This window comes from Cygnus olor, chromosome Z (genome assembly GCF_009769625.2).
Source record: "Cygnus olor isolate bCygOlo1 chromosome Z, bCygOlo1.pri.v2, whole genome shotgun sequence".
Lineage (NCBI taxonomy): Eukaryota > Metazoa > Chordata > Aves > Anseriformes > Anatidae > Cygnus > Cygnus olor.
In genome coordinates, this window is record NC_049198.1 from 62,963,085 (window position 1) to 62,990,430 (window position 27,346).

At 43.3% G+C, this 27,346-nt stretch overlaps 1 protein-coding gene across 3 annotated transcripts in view; it reads right to left on the reverse strand.

Annotated features, from left to right (window-relative positions):
• PRR16 (proline rich 16) overlaps window positions 1-24,632 on the reverse strand; it is a 120,815-nt gene extending 96,183 nt beyond the window's left edge. For 2 of the 3 annotated variants that reach the window (XM_040540953.1, XM_040540952.1), the window contains exon 1: window positions 24,326-24,459. Coding sequence is in view for 1 of the 3 variants with exons in the window: in XM_040540951.1 (XP_040396885.1) it covers window positions 24,326-24,487 (162 nt within the window). In the remaining 2 variants the exon portion in view is untranslated. Of the gene's footprint in view, window positions 1-24,325 lie in introns of all 3 variants that reach the window. The other variant, XM_040540951.1, reaches the window with a different exon arrangement.
• Between the last annotated feature and the right edge of the window lie 2,714 nt (window positions 24,633-27,346).

Sequence of the window (27,346 nt, forward strand, 5' to 3'; positions counted from 1 at the left end):
GACTGTACAGACATTACTCAGGATCTGAAGACCAACATCACTTTCTGTCATTTCGTGAATTCTTGTATAGCTCATCTCTTTACAGTCTCAATATCTGCCATTCAAGTTACTGTAACAATCATTTAATAATACTACTGTGGTACAACCATTGTCTTATAAAGGTGTTTGGTAACTATTAGTCTTTGAAGCTACGTTACAAACTAAACCTGCAGAATCTGCTTCACTGTTCATTGGCTGGTACTTGCAATTCCCATCTCCTCCTAACTCAAGTACATCCAGTAACATACGCAAAGTTGCATGCATTAATGGTAATACGCAAGTATTCCTAAGGATAAATATCCTTCCCAACTAGTTACTGCTTCCATAAAAGATTATACTGTTTCCAGACCTTCTTTCAGGCCCTGCAAAAAGAGCAATCATAGCAGTAGCCCCGCATAAAACAATAGCAGATCGACACGCTTACTTTAAAATGAAAGAGCAAAGAGAAATAGGTCTTTACTTTAAAAAAAAAAAAAAAAAAAAAAAAAAAAAAGACTGGCAGAATATAGGGAACTGATTAACAAGGTTAACTGAAGAGCTCATGAATCTGGATAAGGAGGGGGATGGCAAATTATTCAAGTAAAACTGCAAAAACAATCAGCATCATAGTCCTAAACTTCCACAGCTAACTTGGTAACTACCTCAAAGAGCACACAGAAATGAATAGTCCACCAAGACTTCATTAAAACAAGACCGAACAGTAAAGAAGATCTCTTTAATGATACATTCATTAACAACCTGAATTTGACTTTACAGCTGATATCAAGAAGTGAAAGATTCTTCAGATTTGCTGAAGAAAATGAAGTAATATGGTTGTCAGTATAATTTAAAGACAGATGGCCCTCAAATTTCAATCTGTATTAGCTTTCAAGAGTGGTGGTTGAACTACTTGGCTTTTATGCCTATCAGTTATGAATATGCAAGCACCAAGAGACAGAAATTAAAGCTTAGAAACAATGTGCCAAGGTGAGCAGCATGGGATGAGCTCAGATCTGCTGTTCTGGAAATGCTAACAGAGTTATCTCTAGGGCCAGCAGAAAGAGTTGCTAATCCTGCCACTCAAATGAGATAGCTGGTGACAGAGAAAAATGTATTATATTACATTTATATTTAACTTAACTTCAGAAACCCTTTAACTTTGGGGAACATGAAAAAGAGATAAAGGCAGTAAGTAAAATTGGCTGAACTATGATAAACTACATAAGAATGGGCACACTGGATGAGACAAGAGCTTGTCATCTCATCACCAGCAATGATCAGAAACGGATGCTACAGGACAGGAGCACAGCAAGTACCCTCCTTAAGCACCGTCCCATGTTATAGCCACCTGAGGCCCAGGGCATGTGCTTCATTCTATACATTTAGTCAGCTTCTAGGCAGTTCTATGCATTTAGTGACTGTTCTCTTGTTAATATTGTCCATTGTTGTTTTACAGACATTAAAAAACAAAAACAAACAAACAAAAAAAAACATATGCACCATACTACACAGAGGCAAGACATCCCACAGCATAATTGCAGAGTGTTTGAGTGTTTGAAAAGCCACCGCCAAGGTAGATTGCTGCTTACTTTATACACTAACTGATTTTCTAGATATGCGAAAAGCAGTGTATTTGGCTCCAGAGGAAACAACATTGAAACTCCTTAGCCATTCTTTGCCTAATCTCATACGATCTTTTTATTAATCACCCTGTCACAAAAGTTGCAAATGCTTTGAGGAAAACTGCTGATTCAGCAGAGATAGAAGGCAATGCACACAGGATGAAGTAAATCTTACGTCTGAAAGAGGAATAAAATTTCCAACGTGCAATATGCAAGATCACAACTACTAGGACAAACTAAACAGCTTTGTGCTACAAATTGGAAGTTCAGTAATGCATAGACCCGTGTGGACAAGGTGATCACTGAATGGGTATTAATGCCAACCCAGTACCAAAATGGAAATGCAACTTCAGGATGTATGAAAAGAAATAATTTTTTGATAATTATCAAAAATTAGCAGACATAAGAAACACTATACAAAGCTCTGGTCAGACCTCCCCACAGTACTGTGTACATTTCTAGAAGGACTAACCTCAATCAAAAGAGGGACAGAAAGACTCCGTTTCCTCAAAAGAAGGGAGAGTCTGAATTAATAAAGGAGTCTAACTGCTTTTATCAATGTACCTAAGTAGAATTACAGGCAGAGGAAGAGATACTCAAGAACTACCTGTGCTGAGTGGGAACACCAGGAATAAATAAATAAATAAATAAATGAATAAATGGGGGGGGGGGGGGAGGGGGCAGGGGGGGAAGATTCCCAGCTATTACACCAACTGTTAGAAATAAACTTTGACTGGGAAGAGTACGAAGAAAAGAACAAGGAAAAACAGAAAAAGCTAGATATACTTAAAGTGGAGTTAGATAAACTATAACAAACATTATATGATCTGCCTGCAACAGAAGGGTCCTGGATTCATAGACAGTTTGTTCTTTTCTTCCCAGTCATCTATTCTTACATAAAACATAGACCACCACACTGAAAAGTCATGGCATTTTAGATAATATCATAAACTGAGTTTGTGACTGGAAAGTTTTTTGCTCTAATTTCATCTTTCTTTTCTAACTGGAAAAAACAGTCAAGTGACACCTGCCTCCTTGGCCATCAGCATCCCTCTCTTTCTTTCCTTTCTTTTGTCCTGTATTTTATGAGTCCTTCATTCTATCCCAGTAGTCCCAGTGCCTGAGACATCCTGAGGTTTTTCCAGGAAAGAACAAAATTCACTAGTAATTCTTATTCCTACTTTTAGTTATGATTCCTTTATGCCTCTAGTGAAAATGAACAATCTTGTTACATAAGGCAAGGACAAGAAGCAGAGTTCCAAAGCAATCTGCAAATCAAGCTGGTAACACTGCACCAACATTCATCCAGGTAAATTATTTGCAGAATAACACCACAGACCCTTATAATAAGAGAACTGTTAAAATCTTGCTGAATTTAGTGTAACGTTTGCTTTCTCATTTAGGAAAGTGGACTAATCACTTTCCAGATTTCTTTCCCAATAATGCACGTACTGCAATTTCTTTCCTGATAATACACATACTACAGCGATTCAGAAGACCGCACTACCCATCTTGCAAACACTCAACTTAGCCTGTCAATCTCTCCAGAGTTTTTACAGTTTCACTGTTTCTCAGAAGTGGTACAGAAAACACTAAGATAATTTATTCCCCTTTGATGTCCTTAAAGACAACCATTCTTTCAAAGAAATCTCATTCTTCAGAGCTATTTTTTTCTACAGAGCTTCCACTAGAGGACATACATGCATGAACAGAGACAATTACATACAGCGCATATTAACTCATGAGATAAAAATTTTGTAAGTAGTCTATAGACACAATAACACAGTGTTCTTTGTATGTTAATTTATAGTACACATAATTTGCATCTCAAATACAATATGAAAATCAGAAGCAGAAGGAAATCAAAGATAAAGGATACTGCTAAGAAAAAAAGGCTTTGTTATGAATCACCTCATAATGTCTACTACTACTGAAATTGTAACAAAATTTTATTATCACTGTTTGTTTGCATATTTAAGGAATTTTTACCCAGATTAAACAGTTTACATTGACAAAAACATTTTACCGTGCTTCCTAAATCTTTATTGCATGGCAGTCCATATTAGGAAGTGCATGAGAACTACAAAAACATCTCCTTCACTGGAAGAAAACCTTAAATGTACATATATTTGCTACTGCTCTATGTTAGAAAAAAAGAAAGATGATAAGGTATTTTCCTCTAAGCACACAGGCTCACAAAAGTATAAAACAAAGTTCTTCAAAGAACAATTACTCTGTAGTGTTGCAAGACTATGGTTACTCTACAAAAAGCCAGGTAACAATCTAATCTGTTCAAAACAGACATTTAATTAGCATAAAATCTAATAGTTCTTCCCACTTGATCAAGATGTAATTATAGTGAATTAGCATTCATGCAACAGACGACTTTGTTTCATTATGTCCATGAAACCATGCATAGAAGAAAGACATATCATCTCTGTAATTCACAATGATAACAATGATACCTCATTTTTTCATCAATAAACTAAACTAAGCTGAGAAGTAATAGATGAACTTGGGAGAAGTATTGTGCCTGTACAAACCAGTTATTAAAACAAGAACTTTAGAACAAGATTTTCAGAAAATTAAGGTTTTGTAACATTCTCAATTCCCTCTGAGGCTTGCCACTTTCTCAAAAGATAGCTATAAAAGAAACAAAAATCATTTGAGAAGCTGTCACATAGTATTAGGACATTAATGCTGTATTATAAGATGTCACTGTCAGAAGTGATGAAAACTAAACAGAAGTACGCTTCATATTTAGCAAATGAAGAACAAGATCTTCAAAAATGTAGATCCTGCATCCTTTTTACAAGTTTATTATTAATAACACCTGACTTAAAATTACAAAGCATCAAGTAAGGGTTGTTTACATGTTTACCAAAGAAAGAATTCATCTAGAGAGCTATTTATTAGCTTTTGCGTTTGGTACTCTATTTTATGTCCTTGATTGATTAATGTCTTTTAAACAGTCAATCTCTGAAATAATTTATATTCAAAGCCAGAAGTAGCTTTGCAGGAGACTACCAAATTAGGGAGAAAATATTAAATATTCTGTTGAAGTACTAGAAAAGTGGGATCTTCTTTCCTCCTTTTTTCTTTTTTTTTTTTTTTTTCTTTTTAAGAAACTTGAAGTGTGAAGATGCCGGCCAAACATTCATCTCCTAGAAACAATATACTGCAGTCATTCTTAAGATGCAGGTTTACCACAAAGATGGCTTCATACAACACTTACCATCTTGCAACTGATATTCAGAAAAGATTCGCTAGTGAACAGAAGACTTCAAAAGGATTTTTGATGACTTTTATGATTTTAAAGGACTTTTTTTTTTTTCTCCTGAAGATTTTGAAAGACATTTCCATCAGCTACCCTGCATCTAAATGTAAAATTACTATGTATGTCTAGCTTTAATCAACCTTAGACTATGATTCCTTAGTAAACAATGAAATTAAGCCTTAGATACTCATCACTGTGATTCCTACACATTATTATCTTCACAAGCACTAGGGTTCTAATTTCTCCTGACACAAAGAACACAAGTCCCATGAATCAGACACCAACTTCTCTCACAGCCATATGGAAACCTCCCGAATGACTGGTACTGCTTAATGACAAAAGGCCAGTGTCTCAGTTAACATAAGCTGGAACAGCTTTATTAAAGTCAAATCAAATTTATTCAGTGTAGACCACCTTAGAAGTAGGGGAAAAAAAAAAATCACTCAAGCCAACCTGAAGAATGAAACAGCCTATGTAAAGCCTGTGTTAAGTAAAAAGTTCTCCTTCTGGCACAGTAATTGTGGTTTTTTTTTTTTTTCCTAACTCAACATCCTCAGCACCTGCAGTACTATGACTTTTTGCTGCACAACTTACCCATCCATCCATCCATCCACCCATCCTTCCATCCATCCATCCATCCATCCATCCATCCATCCATCCATCCCTACTTTAAAGATTGCTCTGTGTAGCAATATAATGTTTTGAGGCTTGTTTTGCATTTCTTTTGGTTTTGTTGTTGTGTTGTTTCTTGGTTTTGTTTTTGTTTGTTTTCCATGCAGCTGTTTTGTCTCATATCTTTCTACTACACTATATTTTCCAGGATACTAATCAAGCTACTGTTAACCTCTCAGTTCAGTCAAAAAACCTTGGTGGTTACACACTATCACAATAGTAAAGACTCTGTTTGCTAAGATTTAAGTCAGCTAATGAAAATAATTATTAACTGAAGTATTCTCATATGATTTCGTGTTTATAATCCTGTCCTGGTTTCAGTTAGGACAGAGTTAATTTTCCTCCTAGTAGCTGGCAGGGTGCTATGCTTTGGATTAGAATGAGAAGAGCGCTGATAACATGCTGATGTTTTAATTGTTGTAGAGCAGTGCTTACACCAAGCCAAGGACTTTTCAGCCTCTCTCTGTCCTGCTAGCGAGCAGGCTAGGGATGCAGCAGAAGCTGGGAGGGGACAGACCCAGGACAGCTGACCCAAACTGGCCAAAGGGGTATTCCATACCATCTGACATCATGCTGAACAATATATAGGGGTGACTAGCCGGGGTGGACGGGAGGCCGGCTGCTCGGGGATAGGCTGGGCATCGGTCAACGGGTGGTGAGCAATTGCATTGTGCATCACTTATTTCGTACACATTATTACTATTAATACTATTGTTATTATTGTTGTTGTTGTTATTCTTTTCCCTGTCTTAATAAACTGTCTTTATCTCAACTCACAGGCTTCACTTTCCCGTTTCTCTCCCCCATCCCGGAGAGGGAGGGGGGAGGGTGAGCGAACGGCTGTGTGGTGTTTGACTGCCAGCCGGGCTAAACCACAACAAATCCAAACACTCACATTCTATGACATTTGTTCATTGGAAACTAAGAAAGAAGCAATACCAATGCTTTCAGATCCTACATGGTACAATCTCCTACTAGGATGCAAAAGACGCACAAAGAGAACAATTTTGTTACTAAGATAAATGCCAGAGAGTCACCTGAAATTCTAAAGACAAACCTAAGAAATTTGATGTTGATCTTCCTAAGTCAGCATTCAAGAACAGTCAGACAAACATGCATGTTTAACAGCCCGAAACATTGTTCTGATAGCTGCTGACAGTGACATGAATAAAGGTCAGAAGTTGCATAAGCACCAGAAACTGTTATGATGGAAAAGAGGACAGGGGTTAGGAAAAGAAAATGAAAGGCCTGCAGAAAAGTTGGGACTAGTAGGATCATAGCATCATAAAATGATTTGGACTGGAACAGACCTTAAAGACCATCTAGTTCCAACCCCCCTGCCACAGGCAGTGATGCCACCCACAAGATCAGGTTGCTCAAAGCCCCATCCAACCTCGCCTTGAACACCTCCAGGGATGAGACATCCACAGCTTCTCTGGGCAATCTGATCCATTGCCTCACCACCCTCATAGGAAAAAATTTCTTCGTTATAGATGATCTAAATCTACCCTCTTTTAGTTTAAAACTGTCACCTCTTTTTCTATCACTACACCCCCTGACAAAGAGTCCCTCTCCAGTTTTCCTCTAGGACCGACCCCTATAGGTACTGGAAGGCCACTATAAGGTCTCCCCAGAGCCTTCTCTTCCCCAGGCTGAACAACCCCAACTCCCTCTGACTGCCTTCATAGGAGAGGTGCTCCAGCCCTCTGATCATCTTCATGGCCCTCCTCTGGACTCATTCTAATAGGTCCACATCCTTCTTGTGCTGGGGCCCCCAGAGCTGAATGCAGTGCTCCAGGTGGGGTCTCACAAGAGCAGAGTAGAGGGGGACAATCACCTCCCCTGACCTGCTGGCCGCGCAGCTTTTGATGCAGTCCAGGACACAGTTGGCTATCTGGACTGCAAGCACACATTACCAGCTCATGTTGAGCTTCTCGTCAACCAATACCCCCAGGTCCTTCTCCTCAGAGCTGCTCTCAATCCATTCTCCACCCAGCCTGTATTTGTGCTTGGGATTGCCCTGACCTAGGTGCAGGGCCTTGCACTTGGCCTTATGGAACTTCATGAGGTTCACCCAGGCCCACTTCTCAAGCCTGTCCAGGTCCCTCTGGATAGCATCCCTTCCCTCCAGTGTGTCCACTGCACCACTGACCTTACTGTCATTGGCGAACTTGCTGAGGGTGAACTCAGTCCCGTTGTTCATGTTGCTGACAAAGATGTTGAACAGCATCAGTCCCAGTTCCGACATCTGAGGAACACCACTTGTCACTGATCTCCACCTGAACATGAAACCATCGACCACAACTGTTTGAGAGCAGCCATTCAGCCAATTCCTTACTCATGGGGTGGTCCACCTGTCAAATCCATGTCTCTCCAATTTAGAGTCAAGGATATTGGGCAGCATGGTGATAAACACTTTGCACAAGTCCGGGTAGATGATGTTAGTTGCTCTTTCATTATCCACCAACACTGTAACCCCATCATTGAAAATCACCAAATTTCTCAGGCATGATTTGCCCTCAGTGAAACCACATAGGCTGGCACCAAATTTGACCTGAATGGTTCACAAAGTTTGCATAATTACATTGGGTTTGCCAGGATAATTTAATTTGGAGGCAGGAAAAAGGACATATCCATAGTCTTATGGAAAGATGTTACAAAGGAGTGGCATTCCTTTAAGAGCAAAAAAAGCTGCAGCCACTCTGCTCCCCTGATCACATCCTAACGTTACACAGAGATTCCATATGTATGCATATGACTACACTCATTTATAAAAACTAACTCTAAACTATTGGTGTTGTCCTGGTTTCAGTTAGGACAGAGTTAATTTTCCTCCTAGTAGCTGGTAGGGTGCTATGTTTTGGATTAGGATGAAAAGAGCGCTGATAACATGCTGATGTTTTAATTGTTGTAGAGCAGTGCTTACACCAAGCCAAGGACTTTTCAGCTTCTCGCTCTGTCCTGTTAGCGAGCAGGCTAGGGGTGCAGCAGGAGCTGGGAGGGGACAGACCCAGGACAGCTGACCCAAACTGACCAAAGGGGTATTCCATACCATCTGACATCATGCTGAACAATATATAGGGGTGGCTAGCTGGGGTGGGGGGGCCGGCTGCTCGGGGATAGGCTGGGCGTCGGTCAACGGGTGGTGAACAATTGCATTGTGCATCACTTATTTTGTACACATTATTATTATTAATACTATTATTATTATTATTATTATTATTATTATTATTATTATTATTATTATTATTATTATTTTCCTGTCTTAATAAACTGTCTTTATCTCAACTCACAGGCTTCACTTTCCCGTTTCTCTCCCCCATCCCAGAGAGGGAGGGGGGAGGGTGAGCGAACAGCTGTGTGGTGTTTAGCTGCCAGCCGGGCTAAACCACAACAGCCCTTTTGGCGCCGAACGTGGGGCCCGAAGGGTTGAGATATCGACAGATTTGACCAGAGTGTGTTAAACTAAAATTGGTATAAGTATTCGATCTGCTTAATAGTTGCTAGTCACAATGTTGATTGCCTTAATCTCAAGTCTGCTGTGCCTGTTTCCCAAATTGAGTTTTATAGCACGTTACTTTCTGTATGTGCTCCCTGTCGCGCTGTTTATCCTTTCCGGGCCCTGGTTTAAGATTGTTATGGTACTGTGTGGTGTAACGATGGCTTATGAAATGATGAGATTTCTGGTCATGACTCTAACCTGGTATTTGTACTCAGCACTGTCGTCGACTCTATACTTCAGAAACCATATCTCAGAAACTATTACAATTACACCTATAAAGCAATTACACCTATTGCCTTTTTTCATCAGGGAGCCAATCTGTGGAGGGGACAGGGGAAGATATTTTTTCCTACCTGTTCACTCTCCCTTTCTCCTTCACCACCCTCTTATCCCCCGAGCTAGTTACGATAGTTCTCCAAGATGTTGAATATCCTTGGGATACTCAGACCAGCATGTTCTTGTTGTTATGTCTCCTGAATGGCTTCAGGTTTTGTTTAAGGTTAAACAACTACTTAGGAATCTCATCCGGAGATCTGTCTTGAGGCGGGATAGTTGCGAGTGGCAGGGAGTGTGGGAGGATATGGGCAGGTTTCTAGGGCAGTGGGCACCTCCAGTGTTTTGGACATTCACCCCTGAACAACTGCAAAATCCTAAAAAACTGGTAGAATGCTTGAAAAAAAGGTGTCATGACTCTGGCAGTTCCAAAGTGACACAAATCACTGTAGCGTGCTGGGGTCCGGCTTGTGCCTATCGAGCTGCAATTGATGCTACTATCAACCTAGTGACAGACCCTGCAGCCACTCCAGCTCCCGCAGCCGCTCCAGCTCCAGCTCCCGCAGCCGTTCCAGTTCCAGCTCCCGCAGCCGTTCCAGTTCCAGCTCCCACAGCCACTCCAGCCCCTGCAGCTGCTCCAGCTCCTGCAGCCGCTCCCACTCCTGTGGCTGGGTCAGAGAAACGAACTGTAGCAGTGCAAGTTGTCCCTGCAGAGGGTATTCCAACCCCTGTGGCAGACCCTGTGGCTGGGTCAGAGAAATGAGCCATAGCAGTGCAAGTTGCCCCTGCAGAGGGTATTCCAACCCCTGTGGCAGACCCTGTGGCTGGGTCAGAGAAACGAGCCGTAGCAGTGCAAGTCGCCCCTGCAGAGGGTATTCCAACCCCTGTGGCAGACCCTGTAGCTGGGTCAGAGAAGCGAGCTGTAGCAGTGTAAGTTGCCCCTGTAGACAAGGTGAAAAAATGGTATAGAGACTCAGGTCGTTTAGAACGCAGACAGTCTTCTGCTAGGTCTAGGTATGGAGAAGACGAGGCTGGGCCATCAAATGTGCAGGAGGATGAAGATGAGGATGAGGATGTCGAAAAATCAACAGTAACTACCCGAACCCTATACCAGCGTGAGCTACAAGATGTGCGAAAAGATTTTGGTCGCTGTATAGGTGAGCAGCTTGCCACCTGGCTGCTCCGGTGCTGGGACACTGGAGCCAATTGTGTGGAATTGGAGGGCAGGGAAGCCAGGCGGCTGGGATCCCTTGCTAGAGATGCAGGCATTGACAAAGCAATTGGAGATGGAGCACGATCTCACAGCCTCTGGAGGCGTCTCCTGTCAGCTGTGAAGGAAAGGTATCCCTTCAAGGAAGAACTTGTATGTCTACCAGTCAAGTGGACCACCATGGAGAAGGGAATTCAGTACCTGAGGGAATTAGCCGTACGGGAGGTAATTTATAAGGACCTAGACGACGCACAAATATCCACAGATCCAGATGAAGTCCAGTGTACACGACCCATGTGGCGGAAGTTTGTACAGAGTGCACCATTATCATATGCCAGCTCATTGGCAATAATAACCTGGAAAGATGGTGACGAACCCACAGTGGATGAATTGGCTAAACAACTCCAGCAGTACGAAGAAAGTCTCTCCTCTTCCCTACAGGCCTGCGTCTCGGCTGTGAAGAAACTCTCTGAAGAGTTCCACCGACTTAAAGAGAATTTATGTTCCCCCCCACCTGAACGAACCAGTGGCCACCAACTAAAAGAGAATACTTTGGAGAAACTTTCTGAAGAGGTCCACCAACTTAAAGAGAGTGTATTTTCTTCCCCACCTGTACAAACCAGTGTCTCGGCTATTAGGGGTAAACGTTCATCCGTGCAAAGAAGACAATATGGTGGGTACACACCCCGCGCCACCCTGTGGTTTTACCTACGTGACCATGGAGAGGACATGACAAAATGGGATGGAAAATCTACTGCGACCCTAGAGGCACGGGTACGTGAGTTACAAAAGAAAACAATCAGGAAAAAGGGGTTCTCTGAAAAGTTTGCTGCTCCAACTTCTAGCAGGCAGTCCTTTAAACACAGAAACGAAGATTCTGACCAGGACTAGAGGGGCCCTGCCTCCAGCCAGGGGGAGGAAAGGGACAATCAAGTTTATTGGACTGTGTGGATTCGATGGCCTGGCACGTCAGACGCACAGAAGTATAAGGCTTTAGTAGACACCGGTGCACAATGTACTCTAATGCCATCAAGCTGTAAAGGGCCAGAGCCCATCTGTGTTTATGGCGTGACGGGGGGATCCCAGCAGTTAACTGTATTGGAGGCTGAAGTGAGTCTAACCGGAAATGAGTGGCAAAAGCACCGTATTGTGACTGGCCCGGATGCTCCGTGCATCCTTGGCATAGACTATCTTAGAGGAGGATATTTCTAGGACCCAAAAGGGTTCCGCTGGGCTTTTGGCATAGCTGCCTTAGAGACAGAGGACATTAAACAGTTGTCTACCTTGCCCGGTCTCTCAGAGGACCCTTCTGTTGTGGGGTTGCTGAGGGTTGAAGAACAGCAAGTGCCAATCGCTACCACAACTGTGCACCGGCGGCAATATCGCACCAACCGAGACTCTCTGATTCCCATCCACGAGCTAATTCGTCAACTGGAGAGCCAAGGAGTGATCAGCAAGACTCATTCACCTTTTAATAGTCCCATATGGCCAGTGCGAAAGTCTAATGGTGAGTGGAGACTAACAGTGGACTATCGTGGCCTGAACGAAGTCACGCCACCACTGAGTGCTGCAGTGCCGGACATGCTAGAACTCCACTATGAACTGGAATCAAGGGCAGCCAAGTGGTATGCCATAACTGATATTGCTAATGCATTTTTCTCCATCCCTCTAGCAGCAGAGTGCAGGCCACAGTTTGCTTTCACTTGGAGGGGAGTCCAATATACTTGGAATCGGCTGCCCCAGGGGTGGAAACACAGCCCTACCATTTGCCGTGGACTGATCCAGTCTGCGCTGGAGCAGGGGGAAGCTCCTGAACACCTGCAGTACATCGATGACATCATTGTGTGGGGTGACACTGCAGAGGAAGTTTTCAAGAAAGGGAAGAAAATAGTCCAAATCCTTCTGAAGGCCGGTTTTGCCATAAAACAAAATAAAGTTAAAGGACCTGCACGAGAGATCCAGTTTTTAGGAATAAAATGGCAAGATGGACGTCGTCAAATCCCAGTGGATGTGATCAACAAAATAACAGCTATGTCTCCACCAACTAGCAAAAAGGAAACACAAACTTTCCTAGGTGTCGTGGGGTTTTGGAGAATGCATATTCCAAATTACAGTCTGATTGTAAACCCGCTCTACCAAGTAACCTGTAAGAAGAATGCTTTTGAATGGGGCCCTGAGCAACGACAAGCCTTTGAACAAATTAAACAGGAAATAGTTCATGCAGTAGCCCTTGGGCCAGTCCGAACAGGACCAGATGTAAAGAATGTGCTCTACACCGCAGCCTGGGAGAATGGTCCCACCTGGAGCCTCTGGCAGAAAGAACCTGGGGAAACTCGAGGTCAAGCCCTGGGGTTTTGGAGTCGGGGATACAGAGGATCTGAGGCCCGCTATACTCCAACCGAAAAGGAGATATTAGCAGCATATGAAGGAGTTCGATCTGCTTCGGAAGTGGTCGGTACTGAAGCGCAGCTCCTCCTGGCACCCCGACTGCCGGTACTGGGTTGGATGTTCAAAGGAAGGGTCCCCTCTACACGTCATGCAACTGATGCTACATGGAGCAAGTGGGTTGCACTGATTACTCAGCGGGCTCGAATAGGAAACCCCAGTCGCCAAGGAATCTTGGAAGTGATTATGGACTGGCCAGCAGGCAAATACTTTGGGATATCATCAGAGGAGGAAGTGGTCCGTGCTGAAGAAGCCCCACTGTACAACAAGCTACCAGAAAATGACAAGAAATATGCCCTGTTCACTGATGGGTCCTGTCATATTGTGGGAAAGCATCGGAGATGGAAAGCTGCTGTATGGAGTCCTACACGACGAGTTGCAGAAGCTGCTGAGGGAGAAGGCGAATCGAGTCAGTTTGCAGAAGTGAAAGCCGTTCAGCTGGCCTTAGATATTGCTGAACGAGAAAAGTGGCCAGTTCTCTATCTCTGTACTGATTCATGGATGGTAGCAAATGCCCTGTGGGGGTGGCTACAGCAATGGAAGCAGAACAACTGGGAACGCCGGGGCAAACCCATCTGGGCTGCTGCATTGTGGCAAGATATTGCTGCCCGGGTAGAGAACCTGGTTGTAAAGGTACGCCATGTAGATGCTCATGTGCCCAAGAATCGGGCTACTGAAGAACATCAAAACAACCAGCAGGTGGATCAGGCTGCTAAGATTGAAGTGGCCCAGGTGGACCTGGACTGGCAACATAAAGGTGAATTATTTATAGCCCAATGGGCCCATGACAGCTCAGGCCATCAAGGTAGAGATGCAACATACAGATGGGCTCGTGATTGAGGGGTGGACCTGACCATGGACACTATAGCACAGGTTATTCATGATTGTGAAACATGTGCTGCAATTAAACAAGCCAAACGGTCAAAGCCTCTCTGGTATGGAGGACGATGGCTGAAATACAAATATGGAGAGGCCTGGCAGATTGATTACATCACACTCCCTCAAACCCGCAACGGCAAGCGCCACGTACTTACAATGGTGGAAGCAACCAACAGATGTCTGGAAACATATCCTGTGCCCCATGCCACCGCCCGGAACACTATCCTGGGCCTTGAAAAGCAAGTCCTATGGCAACATGGCACCCCAGAAAGAATTGAGTCAGACAATGGGACTCATTTCCGAAACAACCTTATAGACACTTGGGCCAAAGAACATGGTATTGAGTGGGTGTATCACATCCCCTATCATGCACCAGCCTCCGGGAAAGTTGAACGATACAATGGACTGTTAAAGACTACACTGAAAGCAATGGGTGCTGGGACATTCAAAAATTGGGAAACACATTTGGCAAAGGCCACCTGGTTAGTCAATACTAGGGGATCTGCCAACCGAGCTGGACCTGCCCAATCAAACCTGTTATGCACTGTAGAAGGGGATAAAGTTCCTGTAGTGCACGTAAGAAACATGCTGGGTAAGACAGTCTGGGCTACTCCCGCCTCAGGAAAAGGCAAACCCATTCGTGGGATTGCTTTTGCTCAGGGACCTGGATGCACTTGGTGGGTAATGCAAAAGAATGGGGAGGTCCGGTGTGTACCTCAAGGGGACCTAATACTGGGTGAGAATAGCCCATAAGTTGAATTGTAGTATGTTAATTATCATATAATACTGTATGTCATCACTACCATGATTGCTATATATCATAGATGAAAATGGTGATTAATTAGAAGGTATTGGAAAGAGTGTAACCTGAGCATGACATAAATGGTATGGAATAAGGGGTGGATATCTGTCCTGGTTTCAGTTAGGACAGAGTTAATTTTCCTCCTAGTAGCTGGCAGGGTGCTATGTTTTGGATTAGGATGAGAAGAGCGCTGATAACATGCTGATGTTTTAACTGTTGTAGAGCAGTGCTTACACCAAGCCAAGGACTTTTCAGCTTCTCGCTATGTCCTGCTAGCAAGCAGGCTAGGGGTGCAGCAGGAGCTGGGAGGGGACAGACCCAGGACAGCTGACTCAAACTGGCCAAAGGGGTATTCCATACATCTGACGTCATGCTGAACAATATATAGGGGTGACTAGCCGGGGTGGGGGGGGCCGGCTGCTCGGGGATAGGCTGGGCATCGGTCAACGGGTGGTGAGCAATTGCATTGTGCATCACTCATTTCGTACACATTATTACTATTAATACTATTATTATTATTATTGTTGTTGTTATTCTTTTCCCTGTCTTAATAAACAGTCTTTATCTCAACTCACAGACTTCACTTTCCCGTTTCTCTCCCCCATCCCAGAGAGGGAGGGGAGAGGGTGAGCGAACGGCTGTGTGGTGTTTAGCTGCCAGCCGGGCTAAACCACAACAGGTGTCTGCATCCACTATATTCATCCTTTGTATTCACACTGCAAATATTTATTGCTAGTTTTGAAAGTAGGTAAAACCTACATTCAGATCCCAGACAATGACAAGCCCATAACCATTTACTACTGCAACTTTAATGAAGAAGTAGAGAATGTTTTCCAACTAATTTTAAACTTTCAGATTAAGAAATGTTTATCAAGGGAAGCTGATGTTCCTAACACAGGACTTTTACCTAATATACATCTGATTATTTTACACCTGGAGTACGGTGCACAGTTCTAGGCTCCATAGCACAAGAGCGGTATGAACACACTGAAGCAAGTTTGTAAGATGACCAAAGGATTGGCACATCTGGTACATGAGGAGAGACTGAGAGAACTGTGATTCTTCAGCCTGCAGAAGAGAAGGCTCGGGGGATCTTATCTCAATGTGTATAAATATCTGATTGGAAGGAATAAGATGACAATGTCAGACTCTTGTCAGTGGTGCTAAATGAAAGGACAACAGGCAAAAATTGAAATACAGGATATTCTACTTAAAAATAAGAAAAAAAATTACTGTGAAGGTGATTCAACACTGGCACAAGTTGCCTAGAGAGGCTGTAGTCTCTCCATCCTTGGAGATATTCAAGACTGAATTGTAAAAGATCCCAAGCAACCTGCTCTAGGTGTTTCTAGAATGGTTTGGATGATTTCCAGAGATCCCCTTTCAGCCTCAACCAGTCTGTGATTCTAAGATATTTAAAACTATATACATATGTTCCATTTATTTCTCTAATAACTACTGAACTGTAAGTAGTAATTTTAGCTGACAATTACTCTCATTAGCACACGCACTTACAAGAATTCAGAGAATTAATACTGTGAACATATTCTTTTTACCCATTTCTAACAAAATTGAAGAAAAAGTAGAAGGCATATAACAGCAACAACAGAAACAAACAAACAAACAAAAAAGAATCTCAATGACAAAGCATGCAAGAAAAGAATTATACTTGGTTTTTGTTACGATCAACAAAACGAAACAACATGCTGACCTTGATTTTCCACATTAATTTTATACAGGGAGGATATTGAGTTACATGGGTACAAATCAGTCAGTTATTATAGTGATGCAAGCCCAAACTGTTTATTTATTAATGTTTTCAGTTTGGGTTTATTTCCTTAAACTACATCTTTCAGGTCACATAAGCTGCCTGTTTTAGCAAATGTCTTTTCCAACAAAATACAAATGTTATTAGATATCAAAACAAGATAGTTTTGAATAAACACTTCAAGCACTTAGCACACTTTCTGCAGTTCAATGGGAAGGCCAAACCTAGTTTTTGGTTTCCCATCTAAGTTCCGGAACCCCATGCAGATGGCCTCACTTTAATCAAATCTTAAACTTCCCCCATTATTTTCAGATGTACAAAAATTGTCCCCTTATCTTACCACATAAACCACTATAGTGCAAGTAAGGATGTTGTACTCTGCTTCTACCTTGAAGCTATTCTGAAGCTATTCTATCACAGAAAGAATCATGAACACACCACACTAAGGGAAGAACATAATACCATCACGGATGACAAACTGAAATAATTGGTGCAGAGTTATCCAAAAAGACTTAAGGAGAAAAAAAAAAAAAAAAAAAAAAAAAAAAAAAAAAAAAGGTGTTTTAACATTGGAGGATTTTTCACATTACTGAGAAATAATCTACAATGAAATCTGGAAGTGATTCAACACCAGTGCTCTGTCTTCGTAATGTAATGTGGCACATGCTGCATGAAACAATGGATGAGTTTGTTAACCTTTAAAGACATATGAACACACCATTATTTTTGCAAAAGCAACAACTGACAGTACTACTCCTCCTGTTTGGAGGCAATTTCTCGTCACGACTGCAATCAGCTGTAGTACAGTAACCGTAAACTAAACCAGAATGCCAACAGCCACCAAGCCCTCCCACCCCCAGTAATTCAACACACACACGCAACTGACCAAGGAAAGCTGCAGTCAGAGATCTGCTAGAGGATATTCTCAGCTCTTCCACTGTGGAAGCAGCCTCTGTCTTCATTCTTCTCTTAGGTACAGTAAGGAAAGGCATTTTGGAGCATTGCAGGTAGCTGCAAGAATGACCAAAGTCAGTGATGTACAGAGCTGGACACGAGCTGAGAGAAAGGCATGTATAGACTGCACTGCTTAACACATTTACAGCTAATGCAAAAAAAAATTCAGCAGTATGGTAACATGTACCATACACTGACATTTGAGTGAAATGCTACCTCAAGACCTTTACCTTAAGACAACAAAGCACATTATCTGCTACTTATTGTGGAGGGGAAAAAAAAAAAAAAAAAAAAAAACACCTAATAGCAACATAAGGACCCATATATATATACAGGCAACAAAGCTGATGTAACCTGCATGACTGAATATCTGCTGCAGGACAGCAGCCGATATGCAAAACAGACCCCTTCACTCTGTCCACCTCTCAACAATAACTCCTGCTGAAAATTCCAGTATGGGGATGGGGACATCTGAACAGGATACACATGAGTTAGCTGTGAGGTTGCTGACCATTCAGTTCACTTGCCTTTCAAAGAATAGGACTAACATATGGAGAAGACTAAGCCTACAACATTTTGCAACTCTAAACAAAATGAAAACTAGAAGAGGATAGTGATGCTGTTTACAAAGATATTGTGAAGTAGGTACTAAGAGATAGTACTCTTTAAACTTGAAAAGAGCATGTGCACCTCACCCCGCCTCCACCAGACAGAGCATTAATTAGCTGGGTATAAATCGATTGTGAGCAGCAATTTGGCTGCAAGTTTATGAATGGAAGTGGGAAGGCTGTTCCAGAAGTTCATGAGGTGTGTGAGTAATGGGAAGAGAGATATTAGAGATATTGTTTCATTTTCAGAGGGAACCAGCAAAAATCTGCAAAACTTAAATAACGGTACTCAGCCAAGTCCTTATTTTTTATGACACATTCATATAAATACATGGCAGCAACTGATTCCTCTGAATTTTGAACTTTTAGCAAAAGTGAAGCAGACCCAAAATAACTTCTGCCTCCATGACATTATTGTTGTTACCGCTGAAGTCAACGTCAAACGTCTGACTGCAACAGACTGAAGTTCTTGCCTCACTAGTCCTGTTTTCTGTATCACGGTCAGTAGTGCACAGATTGTGTGAAGTTCATACTTTAGCACAAAGATACATGTTTTCACTGTGGTACTGTTTTTATTTGAAAACTGAATTTATATATGCTCTATTTAGCTCATGGTTGCACAATGCACATTACTATCAGGAGCTTAGTATTGCATAAAGGGAATGAAGTAGCTGACATGAGTGTTTAGAAAAACAAAATAGCTAGCACAAATTGACAGTGTGCTTCCCTCCATCAAGTCTCTTGATTTTAATAAGCAGTGCTCTATATTTATGCTAGTTATTCCTTTCATTGTGTTACACAATAGATTATTGATAGCTTTGATTAAAAATCAGATACAGAGCAACTTTACTTAGTACTAAATCAGCTTTTAAAGTGGTCCTGACAACCTCAAAACATTCTTTAAGGTTCATAGCTACCTTTTAGCCCTATTAGTATTGTTGATACTATTTGCAAAAGAGTTTTATGTAATTACATCTGTGCTTTTATTTTTATTTTTATTTTTATTTTTTTTATTGTGTGTAACTGTATATATGCTTCATAGGCCCCAAGAAATAAAGGGAAAGGAAAACTATGATTCATTTACCTGCAGTGACTATTTATGGCCCCATTTGGACCCCAGGCAGATCACAACAAAGCTGTGTGCAGTGCTTCTCTTACATAATGAATCATACTCTGCACTTACAATAAACATCCAGGTAGGGTTCACGGTTGCATCTGTCACTAAGGACTGCAGTGAGAAATCAGAGAAGTCTGCTGCTGTAGAGAGAAGCACGTTTTGGAATGGGCAATGCCATCTGCCATACGGCACTTAGTGCTGGTCTCTGACCTGGACCACAAGCTCAGCTACAGCCACAAAAATACCAAGAAAGCTTCATTCCCCACCCCCCCGAACTGATACTCCCCCCCGCACCTTATTGACCGCATGTACAAAATCCATATGCACTGAAGCAAGACCCACTCCAAAAGTAACACTCAAGAGTGCCAGCATCCAGAATCCATATGTAAGAAGGGCATCTGCATCTGTGGGACTTCTAACAGCAGGAAGAAACATGCCCAAAAAATTCTTCCTTCAGTTGCCACCACCTAGCAGAAGGAGCTACAGCTCCTTGATAGCAGGAATGGGCAGGAGAAGGAAGGGATTAAAATGTTTTGCTTTGCTTTGCCTAGCCCCAGAACTCTATGCAGTATATTCCATACTTATACTATAACCCCGCACACTTCATGCTACAATATGAACCCACAATGTTTTTGTACAGCTGTTTGTATTTCTGCCTGAACAACAGAGAAACTGATAGATGATTGATTGCCACTGCTCTAATCCTCTTGTTGGATATAATCTGCAGCTTCCTAGATTCTGGATGAACACAGAACAACCTGAAGAGCCTTACTGCCATCTGGATCACCAGCTGAACACAGAAACCAGAAAGGAATGAAAAACACTGGTGTCAAAATTATAGTATGCTCAATGCAGGCCAGACGTAAAAAATGCAGATCAGGGAATACATTACCCCCACACACACCTAAAAAAAATATGACTGGCCTGCTTATAGAAACAGGTCATCTACCCCTGCAAAAAACTTTGTGTGTTTTTTTAATTTTGTTTCTTTTTGTTTTGTTGTTGTTGTTTTTGTTTGTTTTTACATCTAATAGTTCCACCATCACTCAGAAAACATTATTTAAGTCATAACAAAGTTTTATATATCACATATTTATGAAAAATAAAAGGGGAAGTTAGGTGAGGGGTGATTATTCATTCATTCTTTCAGCAAAACATTTTAGAAGGATTTAGAGCAGAGGAGGTAGACTAAGAGAGACTGGAAATTTACTGATGCATGTGCAATGCCTCTTAGGGCTACTGTTTCTCCTGCACCTCCATTTTGGATTATCCTAAATATTGGCAACAGATCCACAGCTGCTTCCTTTTGATAAAAGTTTGAAGCTTATTTAGCCAATTAAAAGCCATGTAAATGTTTCACACATAACTTCCAGGAATTTGTTTTGCACGATGAGTTTTCATTACAATAAGAAGTATTTATCAAATGATTTGGTGAAGTATTTCCTTAATGTAAACAAGAGCAAGGATCCAGAAATGCCTAATGTCGTAAAATGTGAAAGCAGTGAAGCCTTAAAAATGTGATCTCCTTTCCCTAGCATCCTCAGGTGCACAAGCACACCCCCTACCTACAACGCCTTCTGAAGTCAGTCAGAGAATTAGGGCCACACTGTGCATTTTACACTCAAAATAGTTTAACTAGCACACATCTTCTGGTCTCCTGTAGTGCTTATCACCTCATTGCTTAGGTACTTGACAAATAAATTTGCAAAGCAACATTTAATAATAACCATCTTTCTAAACCCACTCTAGAAAAAGAAAAAGAAAAAAAAAAAAGAAAAAAAAAAAAAAAGGTCTTTTATCCAATACTCCGGAGTAGGCTTCACCAACTTAATGTTGAAATAGCCTGGACTAAAGAAACATTCAGTGTTACTCAATTATCTGGCACTTCTTTGATTTTTCTTTGGAGTATTTTTCAAATAATGGCTACTCAAATCCATTTTGAACAGTAATTTCTTCCAGCACAAAAGCACATCCCACTGTTGGTATGTGTTTCTTTTCCACCCTGTGTTTCTTTTTAGCAAGGAGACAGAAGTGGTTGAGTCTCTCCATAGTTAACAGCACCCTAGAGAGTACAGTTATGGACTAGCCATACATGAACTCAAACTCTGCACTTAGCCCCCCTACATCTAACATGCCCCTCAGTCATCACTTCTCCACCTCCAGTCTTTGTGGGCACCTCAGATTAAGCAGACCAATAAGAACAAGGAGAAGAGGCAGATGTTCCACTTCTCAGACGTGAGAACTCTTAGCACGCATTTGTTTTAATCCACATGATTCTGTCATATGTATTTACAGAAAATTTCTAAACTTCAGGCCTCTGAATTTAACAGTCTGTCCTCCCCCCACTTCCCCTCCCCAGCATCTATTTAAACACAAAAGCTGGTTGCAGCAGCCATCAGAAAAAAAGCTCTGGAACAAACGACAGATGCAAAAACATTAACATGAGTAAACAATAACAAGCTAAATGTAATGACATACAAGTCGTGTAAGCCATACTCCTTACTGTTATAAAACTGTTCACTCTAAAGCAATAAAACTACCTTACAATTTGATGGTACTTTGAGTATAAAACTTAACAAATGAAGGCTAAAAGACACTGGGAGAGGACATCCAGTTTATCCCAATGCCTGAAGTGATATATTAAGTGTTGCATAATAAATAATTGGTAATTAAGAGTAAAAAACAGGTAAACAGAATCAGAAAAAAAGTTCTATAAATGATGCATTTTCAATATCACAACTAAGTATTACTGCAACTACATGCAACAACAACAACAATAATAATAATAATAATAATAATAATAATAATTATAACCCTACCCCATAACCTACCAGTAAAACAGAATGTAAGTCTCTTTAACATAATAGCAATTTAAAAAGAAGGAAAGGCCATTTTCAGAATACTGTATTCCTAATAGGAAAAGAAAAAAAAAAAAAAAACTGAAGAGGTAGTACAAAAGCCTGACTGCAGCAAACATACCATGAAGAAAAAGTATAGCCTAAATATTTTGAGAAGTACACAATTTGGGTGAGTTTACCACCTTGCCTGGTCCTACAGTACAGAACCACAGAAATAGGACAGATTTACTTCTGTGTATAATACACCAAAACCAACGATAGACCAACTCTTCCTGCATGTTTTAATGAAACATTTGCAAATGCATTCTAACACCTACAAAAAACTACAAAAAAAGCATGATTAGTAATTTATAATATCATCAATTGCCTCACTTCCACATTAAAAGGTACACATTTCAGATGCATCAAGAAGCCCTGTACAGGATTAGTCCGTACTATAAAAGGCTGACAGCTGGGGGTACTCATATGGCAAACTCCAGCAGATCATAAATGTCATACAAAGTGTATGTAATACATAATGATAATGTTGCAAACAAGCAGATAGCATGCAACCCTCACTGGTCACAATATCACGGGTATCACCTTTGTGTAATATATAAAGAAATTGTAACTCAGAAACTCATGTGTGATTACAAACAGGAGTTAAGTCCCCTTTTATAGAAATATTTCTATTTGCTCTCAAAACAGATGCTCTCGGCAATCCAACCACCCTTCAACACATACATACGACTTCATAGAGTTCCAGCACTGTTTTTCTACAACTTCCTTTTTACATTTCACTTCTGCTTGGGAAAAAAAGTTCCAGACAAGCCGTTTCCCCATCAAGCAGAGGTAAACCCAGTTCTCTCTCACAGATGCAGTCAACCAGTTTGCTTAGATAAAACATGCCACAGTAAACGATGACACATGACCTCCACCTACAGAGATCTTGTTTGCTCACTAGAGGAAAGCTGGGAGTGATTATGTGCAGGGAATTCCAGGTCCCAAAAAATGTGCTTCTGCAGCAACAGAAGCCAGCTTACTCGATCAGACTTTAGAACATTTAAAGAACTGCTCTATAAACAATGTTTACTTCCACTTTAATATATATATATGTATATAAAAGCAGTGCAGACAGCTGCACGTTAAGAAATTATATTTTCGAAAAAAAGAAGAGAAATCTGGAGTTGTGGGTGGGAATAAGTCTAACAGCTGTGATTAGTGAGCCGTGTGTTTATGTATCTGCCAACATCATATGAAGCACTGGGTGAATTTCAGCCTGCCTCGGATGGCAAAAGTCTGTTGTATAAAACTTGTTGACAATGTTGTTAAAATAGAAAACTAATATTTGATAGCAAAAGACACGGCCTCTTATAAATGTCAAATCCAGGATTATAAAGCAACGCACAGAGATTCTGGACTTGAATTTTGGTGCATAATCCAACCATCTGTCGACTAGTTGTGTAGCAAAATCAAGATAACGTGCACATCTCCAAAAGGACAGCCAAATTGTTTTTCTCCTGCTACAACATTTCGCTGCTTACGAACATCCCTGCGGTAATCGCACCCCGCCTGCAGATTAACCTAGGGGAGAAGACACTCGCCACGGGCAAAGGGAAAGATTACAAAGGCAATCTTGCCAGATCGACAAGACGAACAGGGCTCCCGGTGCAGCCTGCAGAGGCAGCGGCAGACCCGCCGCACCGCGGCCACCGGGCCGGGTAGGGACCCCGACCAGTCCAGGGCGCCGGCTGCGGGGGTCCCCAGCAGGGACTCCCCAACCCTCAGCAGCCGGCGGAGCGGCACTGGGCCGCAGCCTGGGGGTGCACACGGACTTACACCGGGCGGCCAAAAGTTAAACGCGCTGGGGCGGGAGGAGATCTGCTCCTGCCGCCTCTCCATCCGCCGAGAAGCTGAGGTCCTGCAGCCCCCCCATTCCTCCCTGGGCACCCTCCTCGCCCCGCGGGGACCCCGCAGGGCACCCCCGGCCTCCCGGCTGAAAAGGGTGGGAAGTCCCCGGGAAGTGCCGCCTGGCAGCTGCGGGGGGAACGCCGGGGCTCCAGCCGCGCCCGCCCCGTCCCGCAGCGCCGGGCGCCGCAGCGGGGTACGGACACCCCAGGGACACGGACATCCCCCCCGGGGCATGGACACCCCCGGGGCACCGCCACCCCCCGGGGCACGGCCGGGGGCCACACCAGCCCGGCCCGGCCCGGCCACTAGTTGCTGGGACCGCCGCGAAGAAGTGGCGAAAGGAGCCCGGGGCAGCGGCGGCAGAGCCCCGGGGGGACGGGGGCAGACCGTCGGTCCGTTAGCTGTGCTCCCCGCTGCCGGCGCTTCTCACCTCCTTAAGTTCCTTGGCCACGTCTTTCAGGTCCCCCAGCACTAATTCCAAATCCTCCACGATGATCTTGATCTGCTCCTTCACCTTGGCTTTGGAGGCAGCCGGCGGCCCCTCGGACGGCGACGAGGACGAGGATGCGGTCCCCTTGGACTGGGCGGACATCCTTCGGGGCAGCCCGGCGCGGACACGGGGGGGGCACGCAGGTCAGGCGAGCAAGGCGGCCGCCAGCCGCCCGGCGCCGTCCCTCCGACTCCCGGAGCTGTCGCAGCCGCTGCCACCACCGCCGCCGCCACCACCGCCGCCGCCGCCGCCTGCCCGCCCGCGCATCCCGCGCCGGGGGCGCCGCGCCGCGCCGCGCTCTGCCGGGCGGCCGCGCTGTGCAGCTGCCATCGGCTCCCGGGAGCGGCGCGGGGGCCCGGCTGCAGCCCGCCGTGCGCCGCGCCTGCGCCTCGCCCCGCCCGCCCCCGGCTCGGCTCCGCTCCGGCCCCCAGCCCCGTTCCCCGGCTCCGGCTCCGGCCCGGGAGAGAAGGGACCGGGGGAGGAGCGGCCGCCGCCGCCCGCGGTGTCGCCCCCACCGTGCTCCCGGCGGGAGGGGGAGGCAGTGAGGGTGCTCCGCGGGAGGCGCTGCCTGCCCGGCCCGGCTCCGCTCGGCACGGCTGGGTGAGGGCACGGTGCTGCATCGGCCGCCCGACCCCACACGGGCTGCCCGGCCGAAAATCGGTGACGGCCAAAACACCCCGTACCACCGCCACCACCCCGAATTGGGACGCTTCTGGAAGCTGGCTCGGCGCAGAATTCAGTTCCTGTCCGGAGGAATTGAAGGGCAGTTCAATTGCAACAACAGTGCCCGTTTTTGGGGGGCGAAAAGGCAGCACTCCGAGGTGCCGCAGCCTGGGGATGCCACACACCCGGAGGTGCCACACCTCTGCCCGGGGATGGGACCGTCCTGGCTCCTCAGGGTGTTTTGGGCTTCCCGATAGCTGCTGTAAGGTGGCTGCAAGAAGGAAGGTGTTTTGTGAGTGCCGCCGAACTAGTAAGTCATTCAGTCTGTGCCCGCCAATATTTACTGCCCAGCAAACACACACGAGACCCTGTTTTAGTCGGGAAGTAAAGGTTGTCCATCTCATCAGACAGAAATAAAGACGTGCACGAGGCAGAACAGCTCTGGGATGCTGCCCAGTATGCTGCCTGCCTCTCTCCAGTGTTGAGGCCCAGGCAGTTTTTGAGAACATGCTCTTTCCAGTGTCATTCAGAGATCTGTCTGTGGTGCAAATGGAAGAGATTGTTAGAAAACCCTCACCTCTAGTGTTTTTCCGTCTTACTACAAAAAGGTGTCATGTTCAGGCAAGAAGAATTGGTTTAGGTATTTTGTACCTCACTAGCTATGAACAGGACCATGGAATCAATAGAATGGCTTGGGTTGGAAGGGGCCTTAAGGATCACCAGTCCCAACCCTCCCGCCATAGGCAGGGATGCCACCCACTAGACCACTTTGGCCAAGGCCCCAACCAACCTGGCCTTGAACACCTCCAGGGATGGGGCATCCACAGCTTCTCTGAGCAGCCTGTGACAGTGCCTCACTGCCCTAAAGAAGAGGGCATGCAGCCAAGTCCAGCTTTGAGGATCACCCTGCATGACTGCAACTGAATTTTATGCTGTAAATGCTTCTGAGAGTTTGGGCAACCTCAGATGTTTCAGCCTAGCTAAGCAAGACAGGGAAAAGCAGAAACCTTGCCCAGAGCAGTGTGTCTGCACATGGTACAAAATCTCACGTGGTGATGAACGGTTTGTCTCTGGGAAGGGTGTGGGACTGGGATATGAATAAACAGGGGCTGACAGCAACTCTTACTGTCTTGGTTTACTTGTAATTATCTTTTCACTTCTTTTACCACTACAAAACCTGCAGCATTAGGCTGAAATCATTTGTTAGTGAACATATATTAGAAAATATTTTTTTCCTTTGGTGTCTCTCCGAACTTTTAAACAATTTTAAGAAGGCCATTTTCAATAATACTCTTTCCTTTTGAATTCCCTCAAGTCTCATGGTAAATTATTTTCATCTCACCATAGCAAAAGCTCTACTAACAGTGACTTTCAAAAGCATCAGTGCTGGTTATTTTTGCTTAACAGTTTCTGTATGAGCAACAATATCATATGATTTTGGAAGCTAGCAAAGAAATGCTGTCTGAATCTCCAGACAAGCCACCACTAAGCTGAGAAGAAAACAACGCACAAGTTGTTGAGTGAATTTAAAGTTATTAATTTGTTTGAATACTATTCCTCAAAGGCATTGTTTTAGCAGGAAAAAACATATGAAAAGCTACTAGTGAAATTATCTCTGTAGAAGCTAGCACACATCCAGTTTATAATTAGAGAAGGCAGTCTATTTTCTGACAGAAATTAAGGATACTGTGTAATAGTATACTGTATACACCTATATGCAACAAGGTTTAAATAGATAAGGGTTCATTTCTGCTACATTTCTGTAGTAGAAATCATCAGCATTGTGACAAAACTGATAACAGATTTCCTACAGATAAATTTTGTCTAACCTAACTGAACATTCATGATTAGACATATTTTTCCTACACAGTGACTTACTGTTTATGTTTTCAGTACAACGCTTTGGCAACTCCTACTGCTAAATATTTTTACTTTAACAACAGAATATTTCTATCACATTAGTTGAAGTCATGAGAAGACTTTACCCATAATCACTTGGTTTCCTTAATCCTGTGACCATGTCTGGAGACTTTCCAAACTTTTGAAGATATAAATTGTGCCCACCTCACCAATCTCTCCACTTCAGTAGTGGCATTCTTCTATGAGCTATGCAGGTGTATATAATGACTGATATTTTGTGTTCATCCAAGTAACTGCTGTTTGTCACTGAGGGAGAACAAACAAACGAACAAAATTCACAGTCCTAAGACCTGACTAAAGTAATTTTACCCTGAGTAAAGCCCTGAGAGTAATTTTAAGTTTTTGTTTTTTTTTTTTTTAATAAATTCTGTAACATGC